The 26,332-nt window shown below is 37.3% G+C and overlaps 1 protein-coding gene and 1 long non-coding RNA gene across 3 annotated transcripts in view; one reads left to right on the top strand and one right to left on the bottom strand.

Moving 5' to 3' along the window:
- Positions 1-256: 256 nt before the first annotated feature.
- STRIP1 (striatin interacting protein 1) lies at positions 257-26,121 on the bottom strand. Of its 2 annotated transcripts, none has more exons than XM_039323196.1 (21): positions 25,837-26,121; positions 24,770-24,839; positions 23,209-23,283; positions 22,265-22,399; positions 21,504-21,624; positions 19,849-19,917; positions 18,668-18,774; positions 17,051-17,178; positions 15,708-15,890; positions 13,958-14,175; positions 13,159-13,224; positions 12,653-12,716; positions 12,409-12,480; positions 11,632-11,706; positions 11,251-11,348; positions 10,383-10,509; positions 10,183-10,283; positions 9,522-9,588; positions 9,284-9,388; positions 8,923-9,127; positions 257-6,249 (listed from the first exon to the last, which is right to left on the bottom strand). In XM_039323196.1, exons 1-21 carry the CDS (start codon positions 25,993-25,995, stop codon positions 6,002-6,004), a joined length of 2,493 nt encoding a protein of 830 aa, XP_039179130.1. In that variant the 5' UTR covers positions 25,996-26,121; the 3' UTR covers positions 257-6,001. The 2 variants fall into 2 exon arrangements, with proteins under 2 accessions (XP_039179130.1, XP_039179131.1); XM_039323197.1 differs by having other exon boundaries at positions 19,849-19,911.
- Positions 25,997-26,332, top strand: part of LOC120298945 — a 13,396-nt gene continuing 13,060 nt past the window's right edge. The window contains exon 1 of the long non-coding RNA XR_005554278.1: positions 25,997-26,133. This is a non-coding gene — a long non-coding RNA (uncharacterized LOC120298945). The remainder of the gene's footprint in view (positions 26,134-26,332) is intronic.

The raw sequence follows: 26,332 nt of genomic DNA, 5'->3' as shown, positions 1-26,332 counted from the left end.
TCCAATTATGTCATAAACATTTACAATTTAGTAGCAATTTTAATGGAATTTAATGGGATTCCAAGGAACCCTAAGATTTTAGATCATGCACCTCTATCTAAACACAATAAATGAATGTGCATATAATATGTTAGTTATATTATATGAACACCAAGCCCTTGTTCAGAAGAAGCCCTGGTTTAGCCCTGTATATGAATGTCATTTAGAGGGATTCCAGATGGCCAAACCCCAACAGCCATAAAAAGGAAATTCTGGATTGTTTCTTCTTGTTTGATTTGTATTTATTGATTTTTTTTAGAACATAAAACTGTGTACATAATGGTCCGAAAGTCACCCAGTCAATTTCATGCATAAAGGAATAGAATTCGCATTCTCATCATTTCTAGTCTGGCCAGTTCTTAATAGAATGTATTCAGTAGAGAAAAAGATGGGAGGGAAGCCCACAGAAAAATATGAATTACCAACAGAAGAAAAAGTTATTTGTACCATCCATAAAATATTGTGAATAAAACAGGGAAACTGTACACAACCCCCCCCCCAAAGAGCCTGATATTGCTACATTCTTTTCATACCCTTGTAAACTGTGTAATTCAGGGATGTTCAGGGATAATGCAGATGTAAATTGCAATACTTAACCCAAGTGAACACAATGCTGATTTTTTTTTTCATTTTATTTCTCAACACCAGTTATAAAAGAAATCCTGTTTAGGGTTATCTTTTTTAAGTTTGGCCAATGGTAATTGGTGGCGTAAATTCCTAGAAATTTACTACTCAATTGTTTCTCTCAATTGGATTGAAAATAAGCGAGAGTGTAATTACAGAATCAAAGCAGAAGTGGCACCATGATTGCTATAATTAGGAAGCCAAATTGCCTAGTGAAGTGTCTCTTGAAACCTGAGCCTGTGGCTGAGGAAGAGGAGGAAAAGGAGAAAATAAGATAAGAAAATAAGGCAGCAGAAAGAGAGGCTTTTTCTCAGGCAAAATGGCATACCCATTCCATACACTCTTTAAATGTAAAAAAATGACAAATTATGCCTTGGCTAAAGTTAAGTTTTCAAGGAAGGAAGACATGGGAAAATAAGGGATTTCCAAAATATATTAAACCCATACATAATTTACTATAACTATATATATGAAAAATAAAAGAGCAAAAGAATTAAAGAAAATATTTGGAGATTTTAAGTAGCCGCATCCAAAATGCTGGTAGGCTTAAACACAATGAAAGAAAATGTCTTTTCACACACTGCTCAAGTCTTACCTTACAAAATGTATCACCTTTTATGCAGTATTCCCTCATCTCAAGAGATAAGGGTAGAGCTATCTGGCCATTCTCCATGAACTGACACCTTTGTTAATTTAATCTATTTAAATGGATTCTCTGAAGAAAGGGACAAAGGATTCTCCAAACAGCTCTCCCACACTAGCATAAATCTACTGTTTTACCCTGAAGAAGCACGAACCAGTTCCCTCCCCCAGTTCCTTCCCCGTCCAGATTTAGAAGACTGGACATTGTCTTTCGCTCTTGTACCAAAATGTACATTGAACAGTCTGTGGAATCTGTCTCTTCCACAGGAACTCCTTCAAAATTCTAGCCTTAAGAACAATGATTCTGCAGGCCTTCTCATGATTGATATTTACACTACACACAATAACAACATGCAGAAAGAACAGCTCAGATAATTCTCACTCTAACCAATTCCACCCCACTAAAACGCTTACAAGTTCCACTCTAGTTCACTGGATATAGATCTCATCTTCACATAGAAGAAAGGCCCAATTCCACATATCTGCATGATTAATGAATGACAAAGAGTTATGAAAGAATGTCCCCAAACTTGAGTGGGTGAAAAAGAATGGTAACATATATAATATAGATATTGTAAATTCTAGCTTTGAAGTCAACTCATTCCCTTTACCCAGTAATCATTCCTGCATTTACTGGCATACTGTGTTCTTGTGTGGGACAATTAAGTCTTGCTTGACTTGTAGAGATAAGTTGCTTTAAGTTAGGACTGCACAAACTGGCCTGCCAGAGAACTGCTCTACGGGCCAAGAAAAAAAACTGATAATTTTAGTTCTGCCTATTCCCCCAAATCAGGGGTAGGCACCCTCGGTTCTTTTATGACTCATGGACTTCAACTCCCAGAATTCCTGAGCCAGCCTGCCTACCCCTGCCCCAAATGGACATTACAATTTGGTAATAATTTTTAATTAGCTCTTAAGCTACTTGCAAAGCCAGAACTTCAGATTGTGAATCTCTGGCTAAGTTAAGGAAAGACTGCACTTAGTGGGACTAGATAAATTTTTATCGTAAGAGTTTTTCTTTTGTCTGACAGACCAGCATTCTCAGGCCAAAATTACATCCTGAATTCCAATTATAATAAGATAAACTTATTTGTGTGTCAAAAAGTCATCACTACCAAGAATCTGAAGAAAAAAAGAACATGTAGGAAGTGTGAACCATTTGAAGTGGCCTTTCCTGAATTTTATCCAGATTATCACATTTGGCTTTTTATAGAAAGCTACCAATACATCTTGCTCAGTAAAACTGACTCACTTCCAACATGAAGTGTTTGTCCTTATAGTTATGAAGATAACCCTTGTTTCAAGTAAAAACAAAACTTTGTGTGCAAATGTAATACAGGTTGTTAAAACACATTTTCTAAACAATGTAAGTCATCCAGAGAGACTTCTGTACTATTAGAACAACTATCCTGGGGAGTGCTAATCCACCATTTCAGGTAAGAGATTCCCTCAAAATGTATTATGATTTATTAAGCATGTTCAGCTTTTAACAGAAAGATGGAAAAGAATAAATAAACTGAAATGCACAATTCCTTCTATACTTGGATGAAAAACCTCTTTCAAAATCATCAGTAGTTATGATCTACTGAGGATAATGCAGAGATCCCTCAACCACTTCTGGTTTGGTACCACATCAATCAGATTTCTCAAAATGTGTTTTGAGAAAGACAGGTTATCTCCCACTTCACCCCACTCTATTAGTTATCCTGGCTGTAACTTGCTTATTTTCCAATTGGCCCCATTAACTACGAGGACTAGTCAACAATAAATAAGTACTGACAAAAGAAACAGACAAAAACAACCCCTAAGATCAGGACTGAAAGAATTTAAAGTATTATCTGCTTGAGTATCATCAAGAATTTAAAGTATCATCATCAGAAATGAGACAAAACTATTTTTTACAGTTAAACCAAATACATTAGAATGTCAAAGAACTGTTCGTTTCCCAAACTTTCTGTAGCAAAATGTTTGAATCAAGCACAATTGAAACCGTATTAAAATATGCATTTAACTTCCATCTATTTACATTATACACTGGAAAAATAAACAATCCCTCACCCTAACTCTACCTACCTGTAAAAAAATGTAATTAGGTGGAAAGCAAGCGAAGTCAACAGCATGAACTGTCAAGATGCAACAGCCTCCCAGCTGTTCATCTCACTTCCTAACTTCATGAAACCAATGGCCATCAAGGCAAAGCAAGAAATGACACATATCTCTTTCTGGCAAAACCTGTAGGATTTTAGGCATACACGAAGACACCACAGGGGAATATTATCCCAGAGGCAGAGAAACAAGAATATGTAGAAGCTGGATTACTAACCGGCAAGAAACATAGGGCAATCAATTTTAGCCCACCTCAGATGGGTAGCAAACTAGTGCTATCTACAACTAAGCAGGGAAAAATATCCTATTTTATGCTAACAGACTACATCAGTGTTTCCCAAACTTGACAATTTTAAGGCATGTGGACTTCAACTCCCAGAATTCCACAGCCAGCAACGCTGGCTGTGGAATTCTAGGAGTTGAAGTCCTCATGCCTTAAAATTGTCAAGTTTGGGAAACACTGGACTACATGGTAGGTCCATCCTTCTTACGATGACTTAGGAAAGAGATAGAGCTCTGGTTCTACCAAACACATTTATTTGCCATCTCAGCTGAAGAACTGCCAGTGACAAGCATGACCTTTATGAGTAGCAGATCTTTGCAAATGCAGATACAAGAAAATGGTTATCATCACATTTATATTTTTCATCAGATGGCTATGGAAGGATTGCCTATTGATGTTCTAAAGATTTCAGTGCAGCAGCAAAAAGAGATGACATTTGAAATAACAATTCCTATATTAATTTGTTCCTCTATTAGAGGGTTATTATCCACTTTCTCCAGCCCAGTTTTCATTCTGTAGAAAAATTCAGGAAATATTAATAAGCCTCTAATATAAGCAAGCATTGATCATAAAATAAGAGGTATTTTGCTGTTTTAATGTTTGTTGCTTTTTCATGTAACTGTATATCACCGTTATACTATTCACAATGTTGAGGTAAGCAAAAGGATATTTTAATTGAAAAAAAGTTAGAAATCTCCAGCTACTGTTATAACACAACCCTGACATTAGCTTCCTGCATGATTTTGTTTGAAGTTCCCTAAAGATTTGCTAAACTTAATTCTTACTCTTAAATAGATAAAATATCACCTGGTTCCTATTATTCTTTCTACGACATCCTACAATTTCAATCACACCTCAGTTAACCATACAGGAAAGTCTGGATATATGTAAACCAGGATAACTGGAAAGCACTTCTGGTTTTGTAGTAGACTTTTAATGCAACTCCAGTCCTAAACATATTTATTTGGAAGTCATATTAATTTTGTTGGGCCTTATTTCCAAGTAAATCATTTTAGGATTGCAATCCAAGCTTATTACCAGGTTATAAAACGATCTAGAAAACCAACATGCCATACAGAGAGCAGTATTTTGCTTGTTCCTGTTCATAAATATAACCACACACTCACAAATATAACTAAATCCAACTGAAGCTATAGCTGTTTAGTCTATTAGCACGGGAAATATTATTTCCTAGGAAACAGGTGTCACCCACCCAATTAACACCTTCTTTGAGTAGATGCCTTTTCTTCCATAGCTAGCAGGGACTCAGAACCTGCACCATATAATACAGTAATGGAAATAACACATCTACTTCTCTTTGCTAGAATTAGATTGAAGTAGAGCATCCACAGAGGATAGAGCTGTCTGGCTCTGCAAGATTAGATTGAGTAAACTGAGAATGAATATATCATGCATAGCCAAATTGAGGAAGCTGCATAGGCATCTGCACCTGTGCTGAAAACTCATTTGAAAATCTTTCAGATTTCAGACAATTACAACAGGAAAAAAGATGTTTAGGAAACATAAAAGCAGTATTTTTTTTCTCTCTCAAAATGGAACAAAATAGATATTACTATTCAATAATATTTATCAATCTCAATAATGCCGAGTGTGACTCATCTAAAGTTTGATTCAATCTGAGGCACAAGTTGGGAAAACATCCATGTTCAAAATAGTTTTTCTCTTTTCCTGCTTTTTCTCTTCTTTCAAAACTGAGATAAACCTGGAATAGTGCTTACACACTATAGACTTTCACACCCAGCTTTGTCCCAGAAGCTGAGAATTTTGTGGCACTACTATATACACACCTTATTTCCAGTTTCTATTCCTGTTAATCAAACTGTATCCTTATGCAGTAGATAGCTTTCTGTCCTTTTCTCTTCCCATCTACACAACTAGGAACTCACTTTTTCCTCTTAGAAGCTAGTAAGAAAATGATGTTACTTTGCCATTCTGGGACAAGGATAGCGGACATAGCTTAAAAAGCTGCCATTTTAATTTTGGAACAGAGTAGTTGGCCATGACTAATGAACAGCAGTATTGGCACTGATAGTGATATTTTGCCACAAGAGGCCCAGATCAAGCTGTGCTGCCACTCTATTTAGCAATCAATAACCAAAGCAGCCCCAAAGATGTAGGAAAGCCATTGTCAGTTACATGCTGCCACCTGGAGGAAAAAGGAAAAACTGCTGGTTATAAGTTACAAAACAATTTTATCTCTATGCCTGGTTGACTGAAGATCAGGAACATTATCTTTGGGCACATGTATTAGCTCTGTGTCTTGAAAGGTTTTCCTTTTATAAATCATCATTGCAACAACTCCTCCCAGCAGATCGGTCTAGAAAAAACTTCCCTTTCTAGCCACAAGTCATAATTCATTTGGAAATCTTCAGGCAGTTCTACCCGCTGGCCCAACACACTTTGCAAACAGTTGTCAACAGGTAGAAAATCAGGGTTGCTATGTGCCCGGTCATAGCGTCGAGAGTTGAAGCGTTCTATACTGGCCCGCAGAGCACACTCTTCAGCTTGGAAGTCCCATGGACGTGCATCCAGATCTGTGGAGGTCATGAGGCAGACAATCAATGAATGCAGTTCACTGAAAACAGCTACTCTGCCACTTTAGAAATGTTCAGATAGCTCAACAAGAAAACTCAGGCATTCAGTGAATAAGAGTGACACAATCACATAAAACTCAAATTGTCCCTAAACAGCTAAGCTGAGATGCAGCAATAGGTTACAAGCCTGTCAAAGGTGGCTTATGTGAGTGATAGAAGAGGAAAAGTCCAGAAAAACTGGAATGAAAGCTACTGCAATTATTCCTTTCTCCTTTTGGATCTTCAACTGAAAAAAGGCCAGGAATAAGCACACTAACTTTCAAACACCAGGAATAAGTATACTAACTTTCAAACACAATGTAACTGAAAAAGATTGACATGACAGAGTACTGTAGGATTTCTCTCAAAATAATTTGTAAAAGACAGGTTTTCTCAGAGCTGAATCTTTTCATTCCGTACAGGTAGTCCTTGACTTATGAACAAAATTAAGCACCGAATTTCCATTGCTAAGCAAGACAGTTAAGGCAGCTGCACCCCCATTTTATGACCTTTTTGCCAGTCAAATGAATAACTGCAGTTATTAAGTGAATTTGACCTCCCTCCCCATTGACTTTGTCAGAAGTCAGCTGGGAAGGTTACATATGGTGATCCTATGACCGTAGGGCATAGTGCATCTGTCATAAATACATGCCGGTTGCCAAACGCCCATATTTTGATCATGTGACTATGGGAATGCTGCAATTGTCTAAGTGTGAAAACGAGTCATAAGTCACTTTTTTCAGTGCTATTGTAACTTTGTATGGTCACTAAATGAATGGTTTTAAGTTGAAGACTGAGTATCGTGGAATGATAAATTACAACTTTAATCATGTTCATTTTTTTTACAGTGTGTGCTATGTGGCTCCCTGTAATTAAATACTATTCTATGGGGAAGAGGTATATCAATCGCCGATATGCTGCATAGTGAAAGTAGAGCTCTCCCAGAATATGATCCTTTGGAATAACATTTTGTCCCAGTTCCTCTACTAGTTAACCTAGTTGTAGTAGTCTATGCTTCTGAATTTGAAGCTCCAGCTTTTTGTCCATTTCCATGAAGAATACATTTATTAAGCGTTAGATATTTTCAGTCCTGCACACCAGTCATCAAAGCATCAACAGTATTTACAACATAGACACATAGCCTAAATGCACATAGCCCTCGACTTACAACCATTTAACAAGAGTTCAAAGTTACAACAACCTCAGAAAAAGTGGCTTACAACCTGTATTTGCATTTGGAAGTGACCATTGCATCACTTCCACAATGATGTGATCGCAATTTGGTGCGTGGCAATTGCTTTGCATTTATGACTGGTTGCAGCTTCCTGTGATCACATATGATCATAATTTGCAACCTTTTTTTGCCAATTTCTGGCAAAAATGCCCATTAGGGAAACTGGATTCACTTAATGACCACATGATTCATTTAATGGCCATGTGATTTGCTTAACCATTGTAGTGATTGCTTAATGACCGCTGTAAAAATTGTTGTAAAATTGGGTCTAACTCAGTTTATGATGGTAATAATTTTAGATGAAATTCCAGTCCCAATTGTGGTTATAAATTGAGAATTACCTGTAGAGGTTCTTTCATTTCTTGCTGATCACAACTAAATATTATTGATAGAAGAGTTCCAAAATGCTATCATATAGGCTCCCAATATTATTTATTTAAAAGACTTCCAACACTAAAGATACTAACGAAATATTATTACTAGGGATAAAATGCATGTTTCCTTATTTATGACATCTCATATGTAGCATGTCACCATTTTTCAACAACAATAATAATTGCTGCTGCAAGAAGATCACATAGACCGACTACAAAAAATGGCATGACAAAGTAGCACTGGGATATCTGCAAGCAACAACTGGTGGGACCACTAGACAATAGACAAAGTAATAGCAAATGAAAATGCTAAAGTGCTCTGGGACTTAAGAATTCAAACAGACAAGCATCTGCCACATAACACCTCAGATTTAACAATTGTTAATAAAAAAGACAAAAAAGTCTGGTTAATGAACATGAAAATATCTAGAGACAGCAGAACTGAAAAGAAAGAACTGGAGAAAATGGCAAAATACAAGTAAAATAACAATGGCAAAAGAAAGCAAAGATAAATCCAATCCCAAAACATCTGTAGCACCACTGGAACACCATAGGGATTGATAAAAATTACTTGAAATGACTTACATCTTGCAACAGTATCTTCAATACCATCAAATGATAACATTTATCTATCCCGGGTCCTTGGGAAAGACTTGATAGGTGGGTAAAAGTGCCAAATCCAATCTAAACATCTGGCTCCCTGGCAACCAACTATATGACCTACATGGGCTTTTAAATTTTGCTCTTCACAACTAACTTAACTGCAAAATTGATTTTCATTGATTAATAGCACCTTACCCAAAGCTGTGATGATCTGAACATAAAGTTATTGACAAAACTATACAAAGTATGGCATATGGCAAAGTATGTCCATTCAGAAAACAATATATCATTACACCTCATTTAGAAGAAAAGTCTTCTAAAGGAGGGACATGGACTGCTATCAACAAATCAGCATTCCTAAAAGGTTTACAGTGAGGCTGGGAGGGTAGAGGAAATGAGAGGAGACAGAAACAAGATATATACCATTGCCATAAGCCCAGTCATCATTGAGCCGATGTCGCACTTTTTGGTAGATTGCGGACATAGTTTTCATGTTGCTTTTCCTCCACTGACGTCCCAGGTACTTTGTCTGCACTTTGAGAAGTTTCAGTACATACAGTTGCATCATGGCTTGCTTCACTTTCAGGGCTCTCTTTAGAATGGGAGCAGACTTGAAAACTACTAGCATCTGGAAAGGTAAAGTAGCAGATCAGTTACCTAAGGTTACATTGTTGCCTCTGTCATCAACTATATGCGTTGTGGTAAACACCTAATAGTGTCCAGAACATCACACACATCAAATCTATACAGTGATATATAAACATATGGAAATATTTCAGCTTACCATGGTTCTAGAGTGTTTCCACTTTGTTAACTTATTTAGTATCCTAAGAAGATTAATGCAAGAAAACAGGTTCCGCCAGCAAAACTGATTATTGTCTCCAGCTTCCTGTAAGGGAAAGCAAAAATTAGTAGTATTACCAAACAGAAGACTTAGCAAGAGCCAGCAATGATAATGGTATTTCTGTCCCTTGTTTTTGGCATGTGACCATCGAAGTAAAATTATAGGCAGTTTTGCTTACCAAACTTTCTGCAGTCAACTCTGGTAGTTCATGTACCACACAATATGGATAATCCAAAACAGAAATGCTGAAACATAAGAATGCCGGAGTGAACTGCTAGTGAAGTAAGATGAGGAAAATTAACAAGTTAAGGACCGTGTGATCCAATGCTTGCAGAATCAGAACATATCAACTGGTGTGCAACAAAGTAAAGAAAAATATCAATTTTATGGTTAAAGAAAATTAGTATGTTCTACTGATATTAAATTGGCTTTGTATACGGTAATACCTGCTAGAATACTCTGCAGTTCTTATTGAAAAGCAGAAATAATTTCTCCTGTAGAGGATTGGGAAAGTAGGCATCATTCATAACTTCTGGACAATTATGAAGAGTATTTGTGGAGATTAATAATGTTAATTTCCATTTCTCTCTCATAGTTTGATTTTTTTTTTGTTCAACACATCTCTAAGCTATTTACTACTGGAATTTCTTCAGCAGGTCTTTCTCAATAGTATATTATTTATTTAATTTATCTGCCACCCATCTCTCCACAGGAGTCTCTATTCTATGTTCCTGCCTGAAAGCAAAAACCTGGTGGATGACCTATTATTTTAAGGGCTATATATTTAGTACCATACACATACTCTTTTTTCATATGCAGCGCTCGTCATTCCCACCTACCTATTCTTTGCTGTGATGTATGACATAATGTTCTGATTGAAGAATTTCAATATAAGTGGAATGCAGTTGGCAAACACTAGATGTTGAGCCATGTATTCAAACTAGCAAAGAAAAATAGTACAGAGTATGTTAGAGAAGCAAATTCTTCCACTACCTCATCCCATTTCCAGTGATGCTAGCTCACACCAGTACATACTTACTTGATATACATGATTCAGTTTAAAATGCTTGAGCAGCAGCAGCAGAACAGCAGAAATAGCTTTAACAATTATCTCTTTATGCCTATTCACATCAACGCCCAGCTTCATACTCTGTAACACAGTTGTTCTGGAAACCAGAGCAGCAGTATTAACTATGTTAAATGTAATAGTACATATTAAATGTAATAGAACATATATCATAGGCAGACTTTGTTAAATGTAATAGTATGTATGTGTATGTGTCTCTCTCTCTCTATATATATATATATATGTCATAGGCAGACTTTAATTTGCTATGTTAAATGTAATAGTACATATATCATAGGCAGAATTTAATTTTAATTATGGTTCAGCTATTATTTGTTTCTAGGTACTGCAAAGCCTTTTTTTGACAACAGGTTAAATGAAAATCCAGTCTATGATTCTACCAGCCCGATGCATTTCACAATAGAAATCTGCTATGTATCCTACCACTTTCCGAACACAGTTGGTCAGATTGTAAGACAACACCAGAACTCCCATTCAAGGAAAGAACACTTGGTGTCTCTATTTTTAGCTTCAAACATGCTTCCTCTTTAACTCAGCTTCTAGTTTTATTTAATATGTTCACCTCCCTCCTTTGAATCTTTCTAAAATCTGGTTGGTTTTTTTTTTTTTTTTGGACAGCAATGTAATAGCACTAACTATAGTATTACTATGTAATCCTGACTAATTTGGCAAGCCATTTTGAACTTACACATGAAGTGACACCAAAATTCTAAATCAGTAAAACTCTAAATCAGAAATAATGACATCGCTATCTGTTTGGGATCTTCTATCTTCATCCATTACATGCACTGCTTGCTTCTGGCTTAGGGCTAAGACTTACGGCATCTCCTCTGGCAAAACATCGGCAAGGATGTTGATGGAATCAGTCTTGGCTTTGGAGGTGGGTGCTGCAGCAAGCAGAATCTTCAGCAAGGCAATCTAAAAATCATAGTTAAATGTTGTAGCAAAGACTTTCTGAAGTATACATGGATAAGAAGGGAGTTCCTAGATACCAGTAATGGCAGGAAATTAACCTGAAGTGTCAGAAAATAAAAAATGTATCACAAAGATACGTTTTATCAAGACAGGAATCTATACAATGCTAAAGGAAGGAGCTAATTTCTCCCACATGAAAATGATGGAGACAGAGTGCAACATAATTAAGAAACAGAGACAGAAACTCTTTAAAAGAGAATATGCATCCAAACAGACTTCAACTCACCATGTACTGAGGCAGGCTAGGAAGAAGACCCTGGTATAAGATTTCAGCTGGAACTTGCTCAACCTCCTCTTCTCCCTGTTACACAAGCAGACGATTGCAACATGTTCACTCATAATTCAAAGTCAACCAGCATATTTTGAACATTTCATTTTATGTCAGAACAAAGACAAAGCATCACTTTACCCCAAAAGTGTTTTCCAAGGCAGACAACAACAACAGAGCATCTTGACATACAAACAACAGCTACTTGTGTTCATGGGAGATACTGAGTTCTGTGGAAATTCTTGTTTGATGACGGGAAGAAATGCCTTTTAATCTGTCATTTTCAGATTATAGCACTAGCAATAGCACTTAGACTTATATACCGCTTCACAGTATTTTACAGCCCTCTCTAAGCATTTTACAGAGTCAGACCCCAACGATCTGGTTCCTCATTTTACTGACCTTGGAAAGAAGGAAGGCTGAGTCAACCTTGAGCCGGTGAGGATCGAATTGCTAGCAGTCAGCAGAATTAGCCTGCAATACTGCATTCTAATCACTGTGCCACCACGGCTCTTATCTTGCATGAGTGCAAGGGGGAGGAGGAATAAATGATAAAACACATAAAAAATGATAAAACACATAAAAAAACGAAGGGCCTAGGTCACACAAAGCATCTGCAGACAACAGAATCAATGACAAGTCCAATTCTACAACAGATATATTTTCTTCCCCGCCATTCTTTTTTCCATACAGATGCCTTTCTTCAATACTAGGCATTCTTCCCAGGACACTTACCCCTGACAAGGGAGAACGCAGATATTCCTCTTCCATCTGAACTTGAATTTCTGCAATAGATGTATACTTGTGCTACAAAGTAACAAGACACAGGAAATTTACTTCACAAGCCTGAATTGACTGAACTGCCAAACATTGTCTCAGAAAGCAGCAACAGCAGCAGATGGGATAAAACTGAAAATCAGTTCTCTGTGAGATGTTGTCTAAAGCTCAAAATGAAAAACATGGGCAATGGGAAACTCACCAATTTTAAAGTTTTGATGCTCTCATGAATTGGTCTTGGCAATCCCACTATGGTATTGGTATCGCTAAAGAGAAAAAGAAAATTTGAAAAAATCAGCTGATAATGTAAAAAATATATATGGTTATTTTGGTAACTTTGCAAATAGGAATCTTAAAATCAATGGCTCTGCAGAAAGACATGCGTTCAACCCAGTATATTATGTAAGAAAAAAAATATAACATTCTGATAAATTTCAGACCTAAATAAAATGGGAAAACTATAAAGGGGCTACACAAACACACATATAACCATATTTTATTATTTAAATCTCTCTTAACAGAATTATGAGAGTCAGTTTGATACAACTGTTAAAAACACAAGCCTAGAAATCAGGAGACTGGGATCTAGTTCCACTTTAGGCACAAAGCTAAGTGCACGACTATGGACCAGTCACACTCTTCCAGCCCTAGTAAAAACAACTAGTTTAGTTTAATGGCCAACATACAAATGAAGCTGCTTTAACTCACCTCCCCAAGGTATAGCCAATAAATTTGCTTCGACTAGATTCCAGAAACATCTCAATATCTTTTTCCCTACAGAAAAGAAACCAAATCAACATTCAATCAAACCTTTAGAGCAGGGGTTCCCAGCTCCCAGTCCAAGGACTGGCACCGGTCTGTGGCATGCCAGAAACCGGCGAAGCCCCACCTGTGGAATGCAGGCAGTATATGAAACCATGCCCCTTCTGGTCTGTGGAAAAAACTCTCTACATGGAACCGGTCCCTGGTGCTTTAGAGACTTGTCTGAGCAGGAATCCATTGTGGGGGACTAGCCAATGCTGGCTTTAGATATAATATTTCCAACTCCATATCCAAGAGCAATTGTACATAACACATATATCCTTCTTACTATAATTACCCGTCCCTTTAATTCATTGAAAGCAACAGACACCGCATATATCGCAATAGCGCTATTGTTTATAGTACTTTCAAGTATCTTTAAACAGCCTTTGGTGCTATTTGTTTTCTTGACTGAAGATTGTGATTGAGATATCCTACAGCGATCTTTCATGCTCCTAAAATCTGTAAAATTGCTGGTATGTTTTGTTCACCATGTAGCCATGCATCTAGATTATGCTAATCAAGTCTTCTGGAAGCACAATAGGAAATGAATAAAGTACTGCACAATTCAAGCATCCCCCAAATCACCAACTATAAAGACTGGCACTGTAATACACAGTTTATTCTCATCATCTAAAGCTCAAGAAGCTGATCTTTAAACTTAAAAAGGTTTTTCTTCACTTAACAATCCTGGCTAGGCACTGACCTGACTTTGGGTGCCCAAGGCAAACCTTTTGGACATGTTAGTCGGTCAGTTGGAGGGTGCTGCACAGGAGGAGGCATCACTTCGTCTCTTTCAAGAGGAAACGTCTCCCCCTCGAGACTATTGTCCTCATCGTTCTCCTCTTCATCTTCTCGGGAATCATCAGCTTTGTAAGGATCCCGTTCATTGAACGCATCTAGATTATCCTGTTTAATAAGAGCCTGGAAGAACAAACATTCAATGAGAGGCTGGTTAGCTCACCTGTGCCTCAACGCTATTTGTTTCTACTACTGAACCCTCTGGTTCTTTTTTAATATAATTTTATTAAGAATTATAATTACAACAATAAAAATTAACATAAACTAAATTAGAGAAGAAGAGATAGAAAGAATTAAAAGTGCAGGAAAAAAAGGAAAAAATAAAGAAATACATAAAGAAGTGAATTCCATCCTTCATAACAAGTCTAAATAAACTTAATAACTCTTTATCTCCTGTAAGGTTAAACAGATATTTATCCCATATCAAGTCCCTTATCTATAATCCATAAAACATCAAATTTTCAATCCCAGTGTCAGCAAAAAAAACCCATAAAAGATTGCCAAGACATTTTTTTTAAAAAGTCTTATTTTTAACCTTGATCAAATAAACCAACTTTATATTCCTTCCTTTTACTTCTAACAGTCTTAATCTTTAATTCAATCAAATACTATTGCAGGACTTTGTTTCTTTTCAAGTCTTCTTTATCCCATTGCAGTTTTCTTCAGGGCTTCAACATGCCTAGTTTCCTTTGCATATCTAGGAAAGCGTCCTTTTCCAAATTGTTCTCTTGGTCTGTCATTTGTAGTTCCACATTCTGTCCTTTTTGTAGTTTGCTAAGATAAAATTTGTTCTACATCTGTCATACCTTCATTATCTTTTGTAATGTAAGCAGACATTATTACTTACAGCGTTGATATTGTAGTTATTAATCTCTGGCTCCATTCTTCAAAATATGTCCTTTAATACTTTTGATGTTATAATGTTTTGTATCATTTTGTAAGTCCCATTATTAAATTGACACAAGCCTTGTGTGTGTGTTTTTCTGCTTAAATTTTTAGTCCCCTCTACTATCCAGTTTCTAAAATCATCACTATATTTTGTGATGACATGCAATTGCCAAGAGAGTCAAATCAGTCATTAAGAAACTGTTTATTTTTTATATTTAATTCTAAAATCTTATAGTAAAAATAAATATTCCATATTTACATGGACTCTCAGTTCATGTATAACTTTCTTAATTTGATAAAAAAAAATATTTAGCTTTTTGCTATTTATTTCAAATTGTTTCAGTTCTTAAGTTTGTAATTAATATTTCTTTTGTTCAGAGTGGAAGATAAACTCATATGATGAAGACTTCAATCCTGTTATTCTGAAGAACTCTAACAGCTTTAAGATAGTTTACAGATAATTTCAGAGATTATCTATTAAGATAGTCAGATTTCAGTGTTATCTAAAAGGTTCTACTGCATTTATGAGCAAGATGACTGATCCTGACATCTCTAGGCACAAAACCACTATCCTGTGGTCTCCTCATGAGAAGCAGCCATCTGGAGCATAAGTGGATGATCTCCCATCCTCTTCTTATCCATAGGGAGCTTCTTGGTCTTTGCTGTGGTTGTTGGCCCTGCAAAAGCTTGCCAGACCTCCCCCAGAAGTCTTTCAGTTCACCATATCTCCCACAGAAGTTACTAAATCCTACAGTTCTAAAGTTCACCTTGTGTTCCCGTCGACCCCGTTTCTGCTGCTGCTCAATCAAATCTGAAGCCGATGCTGGAGGTGATGCAGCTCTCATGTTGCGGATCACTTTTATGCTATCCTCAGGAAGTGGGGGAAGACCCAGCATCTCTCGTTTCTCTGTTTTCATATCCTGAAGCTCCTCAAACCCTCCAAGGGTACACTGTAAAGGATAGTAAACATACTGAACTTGTGGTCTTGTAATTTACTCCTCAGATGCCAGTCAGCTAGTGAAGTGTCAAGACCTTTGTATTTTTTGTGTAATTCTAAAATACTTTTATGATGTGTAGTCTTGTTCAGTTATGTATTGTAGTAATTCACTTAAAATTAATTTATTGTCCCCAGTGTTCTATTTTTCTAGACAATTTTAGAAATAACTATGTGTTCTTAAATATGAAGACATTAAAAATCTGAAATAATGGAATGGCTGATCTTTTCAGAATTGGTTCCAGAACAACCTACTTCTCTATCTAAAGAGCTGTAGCTAATTCTCAATCTGCTTCCAATTAACTTTTAAAGAATCTTGTATGGGAAGAACCTCCCACCCAAGGATTTAGATTACAGTGTATGTTTTCTGTCTGTTAATGAGCAGAATTCCTGGAAAGGCAGGCAGCCGCTGAAATAAAATATTTAGCAATAATGAAGGAATGAGGCTTTCCCTCTGCCCTTAACAGCTCAGCTACAATATGGAAAAGAGCTCTCCAGCAGTCTGTCAAAAATATATATTATTGCTTGGAAAATAAAAACTATTACATGGGTAAGTTTTTTGCAACAGTGTGATAGTATTCTCCAGCAGACGGCTGAACTGCAAATTGCCAAGAGATCAGAGGTGCCAGCATGGTGGCTATGGAGAGCTAAGAAGGAAGGTGGTTTTTTTTTTCTTCCATTCAAATATGTTAGATTCCCAGAGACTGCATGAACAAATCACTGCAATTTCTTTGGCAATGTTTTCCAGAAATGGTTTGCCCTTCCATCCTTTCTACAGTTGAGAGAAAGTGACTGCTAGTTTTGTGCTCATGGTGGGGACTAGAATTTCAGACCTAAGTATGTTCCTTAACTTTAAAGTACAATATTGCCATCAGTTTAGCATTGTATCGATCACCATTCTAAAGCTATTAACAAATTAGTTGTTTTTGTCATTATAATTTTGTTTTTATTATTGCATGCCATTTAAGAATCACATTTTTGAGAGTTGGGTGGCCCCAAAAAATCCTTTATGTAAACAATAAACAACAGCAAACCAATCTGTGTGATCCAGTTTAGAGTCTGTATTAGAAGCAACCTGTTAAAGCATCACATTATTTGGTAACAGGAGTCTCTTACCAGGACAGTCTTCCAGAGCAGCAGCAAAACTTTCTTCATAGGAAAGTGTGGAGCATGGCCACTGCAGAATTTGGTCACCATGCCAAAAAGCATCACAGAAAATGGCTCGTTGTTATATAGAGGGGCCCCTGAAAAGCAATGTGTTGGTAACAAACATGTTACATGAAATCCCTGAATTTTTTCATTACGTATTTGAACATCATTTTCTACTATCAACCCAATAAAGCTTCCAGTTGATTTGCCGTATTTTTTCATAATAATTTTCTGCTCATTCTGTGTTCTTGAACATGGTTTAGTCCAGTTAAATAATAAATTCATATTTGCAATGATGGCATTCATTTAACTCCAATAATGTAATTAATGTAATCATTCTTCATGCATTAGGGTTCATCCTGCTATCCTTATTCTTGATTTATGAGAGCATGCAGCAGCAGCTATATGTGGGAGATGGTTTTGCATATAGAAAAGAGAGGGACTTGCATCATCACTATACTACTTTCCCCATCTTGCCCACTACAGTGGACACAATAATTCTGGGGACTGGAATGAATCAAGGCCTCATGGAAAAACATGTCTCCTTATATGCTTTCTTCACTTTGTTCTCAAATGTGTGAAATATTATTCCACAGGAAGATAGATGCTAACATCAAAACTCAGAATTGGATGTTTCTATGCTACATATGCAAATCTGGATTTCAGCTCCCCATAAGAAAAATTAGGATTAATAGCAAGCCAGATTTTTTAAAAAGCATATGGATTGGCTTCACACATTGTGCAAAGCTATGATGGTTCGATTCTGGTTCAGTGCATTATAGCTATAATGCTATAGTTTATTCAACAAATAACAGTTAATTTATTTATTAAATAAATAATTGAGTTAGCAAATAACGGTTTAGTTTGATATGAGAAATAGGCTATGGTGTTTAGCTAAATTTCCTTAGATAATTGTTCAAGAAGGTTAAAGCCCAGGTTTTGCTGCACATTAAACATGCTTACCTGTAGTAAATCTCCCCTAACTCAATAACACTGATCTGTGAGAAGGCATATGTAAGACTACGCTGTATATTGGGCAGCCTTTAAAGGTGTTCTGGATATACTAATAGTATAGTAATAGTAGTAACGCAGCCTCAGTATTGAAGCTTCAATGATGTCTGAAGGGGGATCAAAATTTCCTGGGACTTTCCTCCTGAAAACTACCAATTAAATTTTGTACATCACTCTCCTGAAATCCCATCAGGGAGGAGGAGGGAGAGAAGCTTTGAGGTAATAAATGGCTTTTTCTCTGCACACCGTCCAAATGAGAAGAATGCCCGGTGGAGGGAGGAGGAGGCTGAGACAAGCAGGGTAGGCAACAATGATAGTGACTGTGAAGGGCAATGAAAAAGGAGAGATGTATTAGAAGCAATCATCTGCTGAGATCTTAGGAATAAAGACCTGTCGTATTAACAATATGAGGGTGCTGACTCTAACTATCTGGCAGCACCGATTAGCACAAAAGAAAAAAAAAGTTATTTCTCATATTAGCATGTTTTTTTCTTACAGTAAAATAATCCTATCTTTTTGAGCAAATGCTACTTAATTAGCTAAATTCTGAATCATGAACAAGAGAAGACATACCTAGCTCAGCTCTGAAGGTCTGTCTCATTGTCTTCCATTCAGGCTTATCTCCTTCACAGTCCTGACGGACAGTCTCCAGAATAAGGTACATAATGTTCAGAAGCACCCTGCAATCAAAGACTGAACAGGTTAGAACAGGGTAGTCAACCTTGGCTCTTTTCTGACTCGTGGACTTCAGCTCCCAGAATTCCTGAGCCAGCTTAGCTGGCTCAGGAATTCTGGGAGCTGAAGTCCACGAGTCAGAAAAGAGCCAAGGTTGACTACCCCTGGGTTAGAAGGAGAAATTCCTGACATCACTGTTTGCTTCACTGAAAACTACTTTACCAAACAATAAGTAAATGAGCCATCCCTTATAATGTTTCCAAGGATGATACTGAGGCAAAAAGATGTTGCATTTGAAATAACCAATTTGATGGTAATAGCTAAACATTTTATTTTTGGTCATGTCATTATTTTGAGGATTGCTGTTGCTTAGCAACCTATGCTTTTCTAAGAAAAAAAACACTCTTTACAGAAAAGGCTCCTATGCAAAACTAGTGGTAGGATTTGTTTAAAAAAAAAACCAGATTGCCTTTTTAAATGGGCAGTGGCTGACAGATGGCTACAATGGATGTAACAATGTCTCTGAAGAAGTCACAACTTGAATTTGACCCATTCTTTTCATCTAAATAGTGGCAAAAATTTTAACATTAAGTGTGTGAGCTATATAAAGAATGTTGGAGGGTTAAACACAACTATTTCTGTTGGTTTCCCACCAAGAATGCTAGGAAAATACACCACTTATATTTGGTGGTTTGGGGAGATTCTATGCCTATAAAAATGGGGCTCAGGAGTAGAATTCACTAAGCTGTGTGATTTAAAGTGATTTGCAGTATCTTCTGGGAGACTGAACTATTATAAATTCATAGTGAATCCACAGATGAGGAGGGAGATATTGACGTATCATAGTATACAATATTCACCTTAAGCATGTTCTAGCAGCATCTGACCTTATTCTATTTCTCTTCTTCACTGCCCCAATAAAGGCATGCTGTTATATCAATTTGAAAATCAGCTTTTATTAATAAGAATATATCAATCCAACATGGAGCAAAAAAGGTAAAATATTTTTACCAATACAAGTTATTATAACAAAAAAATCTCAGTTTAATGATAGCGCATACTGATATGCAATTACTCACCTCAAATCTGTGCTGTCAGCCAGGGAGATAGCAGGCTTCCTCACTGCACTGCTACAGGCAGCACTGTTGCTAGAAAAAGAGAAAGAAATTTCTGCTTTCTAGATCACACCACCTTCTGAAACTAACATCACATTGGATATTAGACAAACAATGGCATGGGTACCGTGGGCATTCACCCTCTTCTAATTCCCTCTCTTATCCAACAGCAGTTACCCAATGTAATTGTTAATTTGATTACCTAAAAGGGATCCACTGAGAAAAAACTCATTTACTCCATAGTATGAAACTACTATAAATTCAGGAGCAACTTCTAGTTACTTTTTGAATAATCAGTTAGGAACATGTTTAGTCCTACTAATGCAAAAACAAGGCTTTGAGTAACTGTATTAAAACTGTTCACATGTCCTCATTCTGTAGTAAACTATCAGCTCAGTTCCAGACATGTATATGATAGAACCCACAGACTATCTCTTCCAGAAATTAAATAAGACCGCATACCGTTCAAAACTATACAGGAAATCTCTGGATTATTATGGCAATTGGGACCAGAATTGCCACTGCTAAGCGAAGTAATGGTTGTAAAGCACAAGGATCCCTCATTCAGCAATATCATAACTATGATCAGTGAATAAGTGATTGTAACCTGAGGACTACCTGTATGTTTTTGTGTCTGTTTTTAGCCTTTACTTTCTCTCAAAAGACATGCACACACATTTATTTCAACAGAATTTATTTTTAATTAGTCCAGATTAGTTTCTAGCTGGCGAGGCAGATGATCCGGATGCACTGCGCACTTTTTGCGCAGAGCAGTGTTTCCCAAACTTGACAATTTTAAGGCATGAGGACTTCAACTCCCAGAATTCCACAGCCAGCAACGCTGGCTGTGGAATTCTGGGAGTTGAAGTCCACATGCCTTAAAATTGTCAAGTTTGGGAAACACTGGCCCAGAGGGAGACTGGAAGCTTTGAGTGCTTGCAAATGTGGCGCTTGGAAACTGAGGCAATCGCTCCATTTCCAACCATCCCATTTGCAAGCAGACGAAGCTTCCTGTCTCCGTCATTTCTCCTTCCAGGCAAAAAGTGTTTGAGCGCCCCATAGGAGCCCAAACATTTTTCGCCCAGAGGGCCTCGGTTTCCAACTGCTCCATTTGCAAACAGATGAAGGTTCCAGTCTCCCTCTGGGCAAAAAGTGTTTGGGTGCTTATAGGGTGCTTGGGGCAGCTCTCCCTCCCCGCCTTGCCTCATGGCGGTGGCACGGTATGGCAAGCTATGCAGTCACAGAAGTGGGCCAGTGGCCACGCGGGCTCCTGCAGGACAGGGCTGTCGATGCCGCCACAAGGTGAGGCAACTGTCAGGAAAAAAATAAGACATCCCTGAAAGTAAGACCTACTGCCTCTTTTGGAGGCAAAAAATATATAAGATCGGGTCTTATTTTCAGGGAAATATGGAACATTTTTTAAAATTATACTCTGAATATTGTTTCAAATAAGTCATTTTTTATGAAATAGATAAAACTGGATGAATAGATAACAGGTTAGGTTTGGCATCTGTTTCCTTCATAAGCTGTAAAAATATATATCATGAGGAGGCAGAACATAATTATCTAAAGAGCCTGCACTCTTTTCAGAGGCCCCAGTGTCATAACATGAAACTCACTCAATTTCCATGTTCAAAAGCTCCACCAAAGCGTTAAATGTCCCAACTTCAAGCAGAAGAAAAATGTTGTATCGCATCCAAAACTGAACCTCAGCTTCTGAACTACACTCATCAAATGTGCCTGAAATAAAAATATGATTCATTTTATGAAAGATTGCCCTTGTTAAATCACACTAAAGAGCAGAGAAACTACAACATTCAAATAATAAAAGAAATGTAAAATAATATTAACACAGAAGTTATGGTATCAATTTTCCAAAAGTGGAATCCCAGCCATTTCAAACCATTTCTAGGACCAAACTGGAAATTGGTTATAGAATTAGGTAATAAAACATGGACAATATACAGATGAACTTATGTTGAGATTAAAGCAAGATAATGCATCTAGGTTAATTATTATATAACTAACTAGAAATCACATAGAGTTTTACATAAAAAAATTGAAGGGTCTTTTTGCACACAAACTTGAGGCACAAAGATCAATTTTCACTACTTTAGGCTTATGACTGTATTTCTAGAATCCAGTTCTAACATCTGTGAATAAAAATGAAATTGGTCCAGTAATTCTGTTATTATGCTGAATGGTAGTATAAATTCTTTTATATTTAGGGTAAATACCAGTAAAAAAAGTTTTGCTGATTTTTGCTAGCATTTCTTTATTATTATTGAAAGGAAATATTGGTGTGAAAAAAATTCTTCTAAAATATCATAATTGGTAGGTATTTAAGACTAAGCAGTTCCCCTGAAAGATACAAGCATACCTTGTGCAACATAGAGGATGGCTCGAGCCACCCTGAGCCTTTTCTCCCGAGCTGTGACCTCAAGGCCATCAAGAAGTCTCATAGCATGAGTACGATGTTGCTTAGTGTCCAGTTCTGTCCACTTTTTATCCAACACTAGAAATGCAAGGTATTTGAAATGACAACACAGCTTTGACCCCTTTCTTCAAAAAAGTAACTATTTGCAGCAATAAAAAATATAATGTTGTGCAATAGCCTTTAAAAAGTGGTTGTAATCCTACATGCTTTCAGCTATTTCCTCCAAGATCTCAAATGCTTATGTAACATTAATGAAATGTTGCAACATTTTATTTATGAAATTTTGTGACCTTACAAGATTCTGGCCAACTGTAATTAATAAAATTAGATTTTTAATTTTGGACAACTTCAGATTTTATTTTATGGTATTACAGGATCTTATGTTGCTAAACTTTGGGCTAGATTATTTTTAGTGCTATCAACAAAATTTATAATGTGTCTAATTTTACATTATCAAGCTAATGAATATGCCATTCATATTATTGCAAAGTTTTAACATCAAATCAAAACAAACAAGAAACTTCTATTCCACCCTAAACATTACAGATCACAAAAATCTGTAGTAGTTGATAGTTCAGCTTCAGAAATGCCAGTCCTTTTCACACACGCACACAAATCACAATAAGCATTCCATGCTGGTACAGCCATTTTATTTATCTATTTATTTATCTCACTGAATTCTCCAAATTTTGGAGCTTGTTATGATTTATTTAAAACACAAATGTATTAAGATTTTGTTAAAATAAAGTGAAAGATTCATGAAAATGAAAAAAAACATACCTGGTACTAAAATAATCAACCTTCTGTTATTTCATCCCATTTCAAATACAGCATATATAGACTAAGCCCACAGGACATTTCAAGGAGGGAAAAGTAATTAGTCTTACCATGCAGCCTAAAATCTTCCTCAAAGCATTTTCTATTGAGTTGGAATTCAGGACCTTCAGTATAACTGTACAGTTCTGCAAAGAGGGAACAAAAGCTCATTACTTTATAACACTAGACATTTACTGTATTTCAAATAGAAGGGAGTCTTGGCAGTTCATTTTATATCAAGTCTATCCATTTTAAGAGTTTAGCATTGAAAGATAACTTGCCATCTTGAACTGCTGTCAAAGTTCAGTTTTACCAAGCTTAATTAGGCTCAGGTAGGGTCCATCATCCCAGACAACTCCCAGACAACTCAACACCCAACAAGCAAGCAGGAAAAGAAGATTATTCTTTTCAAAGATTATTTGAAAACAGATTTTAAATAAGGTCTTCACATGTTGGTTAACAGCCAAACTTTAATAACAGTTTAGCTATTCAGAACTAATTCTTAACTGTGTACTGTTTATATTTCTCTTTTATGGAAGTACTATAAAATAAGGCTAGATTGAAAATAGTATGATAGAAATCTTTTCTTTTACTGAGAAGACAATCTTAATGAAGTTATGGGGATTCCTCAAACAGCATGGGGTTAAAGAGGAACCCGTTCAGATATCTCCCACCAGCAATTCACAAGGTATCACAAAATATTGACAAACTGACCACTATTTAGAAAGTTGACTAATATTGAGAAGCAGAAACATTTAGCAGTAGTGATTAAGACCCTTTGCTGAAGTTGAAAAACAAAGAAGATAAGGGACTTGAACTACAACTTAAACCACACAGGTAGTCCTTGACTTACAATCACAAAGAAGCCCAGAATTAGGCTGTGGCTGCTACAGTTATACGTCAAGGCATCAGACTCAGTATTACAACTGGTTTTCCAACAATTGTAAAGCAATTGATCTTTAAGTAAATTACATAGTTGTTAAAGGAATCATGTGGTCATTATGCAAATCCAGCATATTCAATGGGCTTTTGCTGGAAATTGGCAAAAAAATCATGCAGATCACATCATATGACCACGGGATGCTGCAATCAGTCATAAATACAAGCAGATTGCTAAGTGCCCAAAGTGTGATTATGTGACCATGGAGATTGTAGCAGCCATAACTTTGAGGATGGGTTGTAAGTAACTTTTTTAAAAGTCTGTCGTAACTTTGGTGGTGATTAAGCAACCAGTTGTAAGTTGAGGATTACCTGTACAAAAGAAATGAAAAATGAAAACTTTCAGGTGAATGCTACTTCTTCACCAAAACTTTATAAAGCTGTCCTCATTAAAAAATTATGCAAAATTAACTAGTAACATGAAACTGGCAGTGGAAATTAATAGGCTACATTGCATTTCAGGTTCAAAGGAGTGAACAGCACATTTCTGCTGCACCTGTCAGTCACTCTGAGCTGCACCATGATTCAGGAAATAATGCTTGGTTTACTCAGTTGCTGACAGCTGCTTACAAGCATGCCTACCCTTGTTCACTTTGAATCTGAAGCCTACTGAGCACTACAAATTACAGCAACTGGTTTAACTTTTGTGTTGTATAGATATAAGCAAAGGAACTCAAGCAATTCCTGCTTTACCTGAGAGCTCAGCGGTCCACTTGTCAGCATCTGCATATTCAAACTCAAAATCTGGTGATTCTGAATAGCCCTGGAAGAAGAAGCTTAACTCAATTGTTTTCTACAGCTGGTTTTTTTTTTTAAATTAAAGAAAACTAAAGCTTCCACATATAGCTTCACTGTTACCATGGTAACTCATATGTACAAAATGAGTACTTTCACTAGGAGTGGAGCACAGCTCAAAACCAAAAACCTCCAGTCTTTATTTTTTACTCTCCCCCATGGTACTTTGCTATTCTGCTCAGTCTCTTATGCCCCATTTAGGCTTGCCAGAACAAACATCCTCTGTAGGCTCTACGGTACTACTCTATCTTCAAAACCAAACCCACTAATTTTAATAGGCTCTTTCCAGATGAAGACTTTCATTCTTCACCCTCTCTCCCCTTGTAAATAATTATTCGTACCCAGAGACTGAGGGCAGAGCTATTTTTTCATTGTATTTCCCCCCTTTTTATTGTGTTGTTATGCATCTTGATAAACAATATTGTACTGAAATGACAATGTATGATTATAACCACAAATTCTTGACATTCTGTTATTTAATTAGGATAGAGCTTTTTTTTTTTTTTTTTTTTTTTTAAAGGAAGAGCTCTGTACTGTATTGAAGCAGGTCAGACTGACAAACAAAACTCTAGTGCGGTGTTTTCCAACCTTGGCATTCTGGGAATTGGAAGTCCGCTCATCTTAAAGTTGCCCGGCTTGAGGAACCCTGTTCTAGGGGTTACCTGGTCAAGCCTTTCGTCTGAGCGAAGAAAGGCAAAACTCGTGCGGAGGCGGCTGAAGGGCCTTTGAAAGAGAGGCGGAGACCTGATGATAAAAACCCACGCCCGCGAACAGAACGAGGACTCTCAAACCGACCCTGTTCGCCCTTCGCAGCCCCTTAGCGACTCAGAGGCCACCGCCAAATCAAGTCACTCCGGCGGCAGGGAGGGCAGCTACCGGCTCCCTGAAGGCGCCCTAGCATCATCCCCAAAAGGCGGGGGGCAAGTCCGTGCCGCCTCCCCACCCGCCCGCTCGCTCTGCCTAACCTCCGAGTCTTTACGTTGGTTACGATTAGGCTCCCGGCCCTTCCCTCCCGCCAGTGGCGGGGGCGTCGTCGTGGTCAGTCCAAGTCCTCCGCTCCGTTGTTTGTTATTGACAATCAGCAAGCCCGGACCACCGCCGCCGCCGCCGCCGCCCGGCTCCATCACGACGGGCCGGCAGCTCTCGCGTCAATTGAGAGGCGCGGCTCGGGAATCTCAGAGGAAACGTCACCATCTTAAGCGTGGCGGTTGAGGGGCGGCTTTGTCAAGGTGCCATCTTGAGCGTTGCTGCAATCTGTTAAGGTACTGTAGTAGAGAACGCGGAACGAATGCGGAAGTCATCTTGGTTGCCTCGCGTCTAACGCTGACCTGTTTAGACCTACCCTTTTGTGGTTCGCAGAGCTTTTTAAGTGAAGTTGTTGCGGGTATCCCGCATTAGCTTATGAGTGTAGTCAACTAAATTTTTAAACCTGCATGTCCTGCCGAAATTAAGTCGAATTAC

The sequence above is a fragment of the Crotalus tigris genome, unplaced genomic scaffold, assembly GCF_016545835.1.
Source record: "Crotalus tigris isolate CLP2741 ecotype Arizona unplaced genomic scaffold, ASM1654583v1 scf7180000024167.7108832, whole genome shotgun sequence".
Classification (NCBI taxonomy): domain Eukaryota; kingdom Metazoa; phylum Chordata; class Lepidosauria; order Squamata; family Viperidae; genus Crotalus; species Crotalus tigris.
This window is presented reverse-complemented; position numbering and strand designations above follow the sequence as displayed.

What these genes read in the sequence shown, in the direction of transcription:
- STRIP1 (XM_039323196.1), bottom strand. Translation starts at nt 25,995, where the DNA reads ATGGAGCCGGGCGGCGGCGGCGGCGGCGGTGGTCCGGGCTTGCTGATT. An exon ending in GTGGACCGCTGAGCTCTCAG is followed by an intron (nt 23,284 to 24,769) that starts GTAAAGCAGGAA and finishes CCCTCTTTGCAG; the next exon opens with AACTGTACAGTTATACTGAA. An exon ending in CATCCTCTATGTTGCACAAG is followed by an intron (nt 21,625 to 22,264) that starts GTATGCTTGTAT and finishes TTTTTATTTCAG; the next exon opens with GCACATTTGATGAGTGTAGT.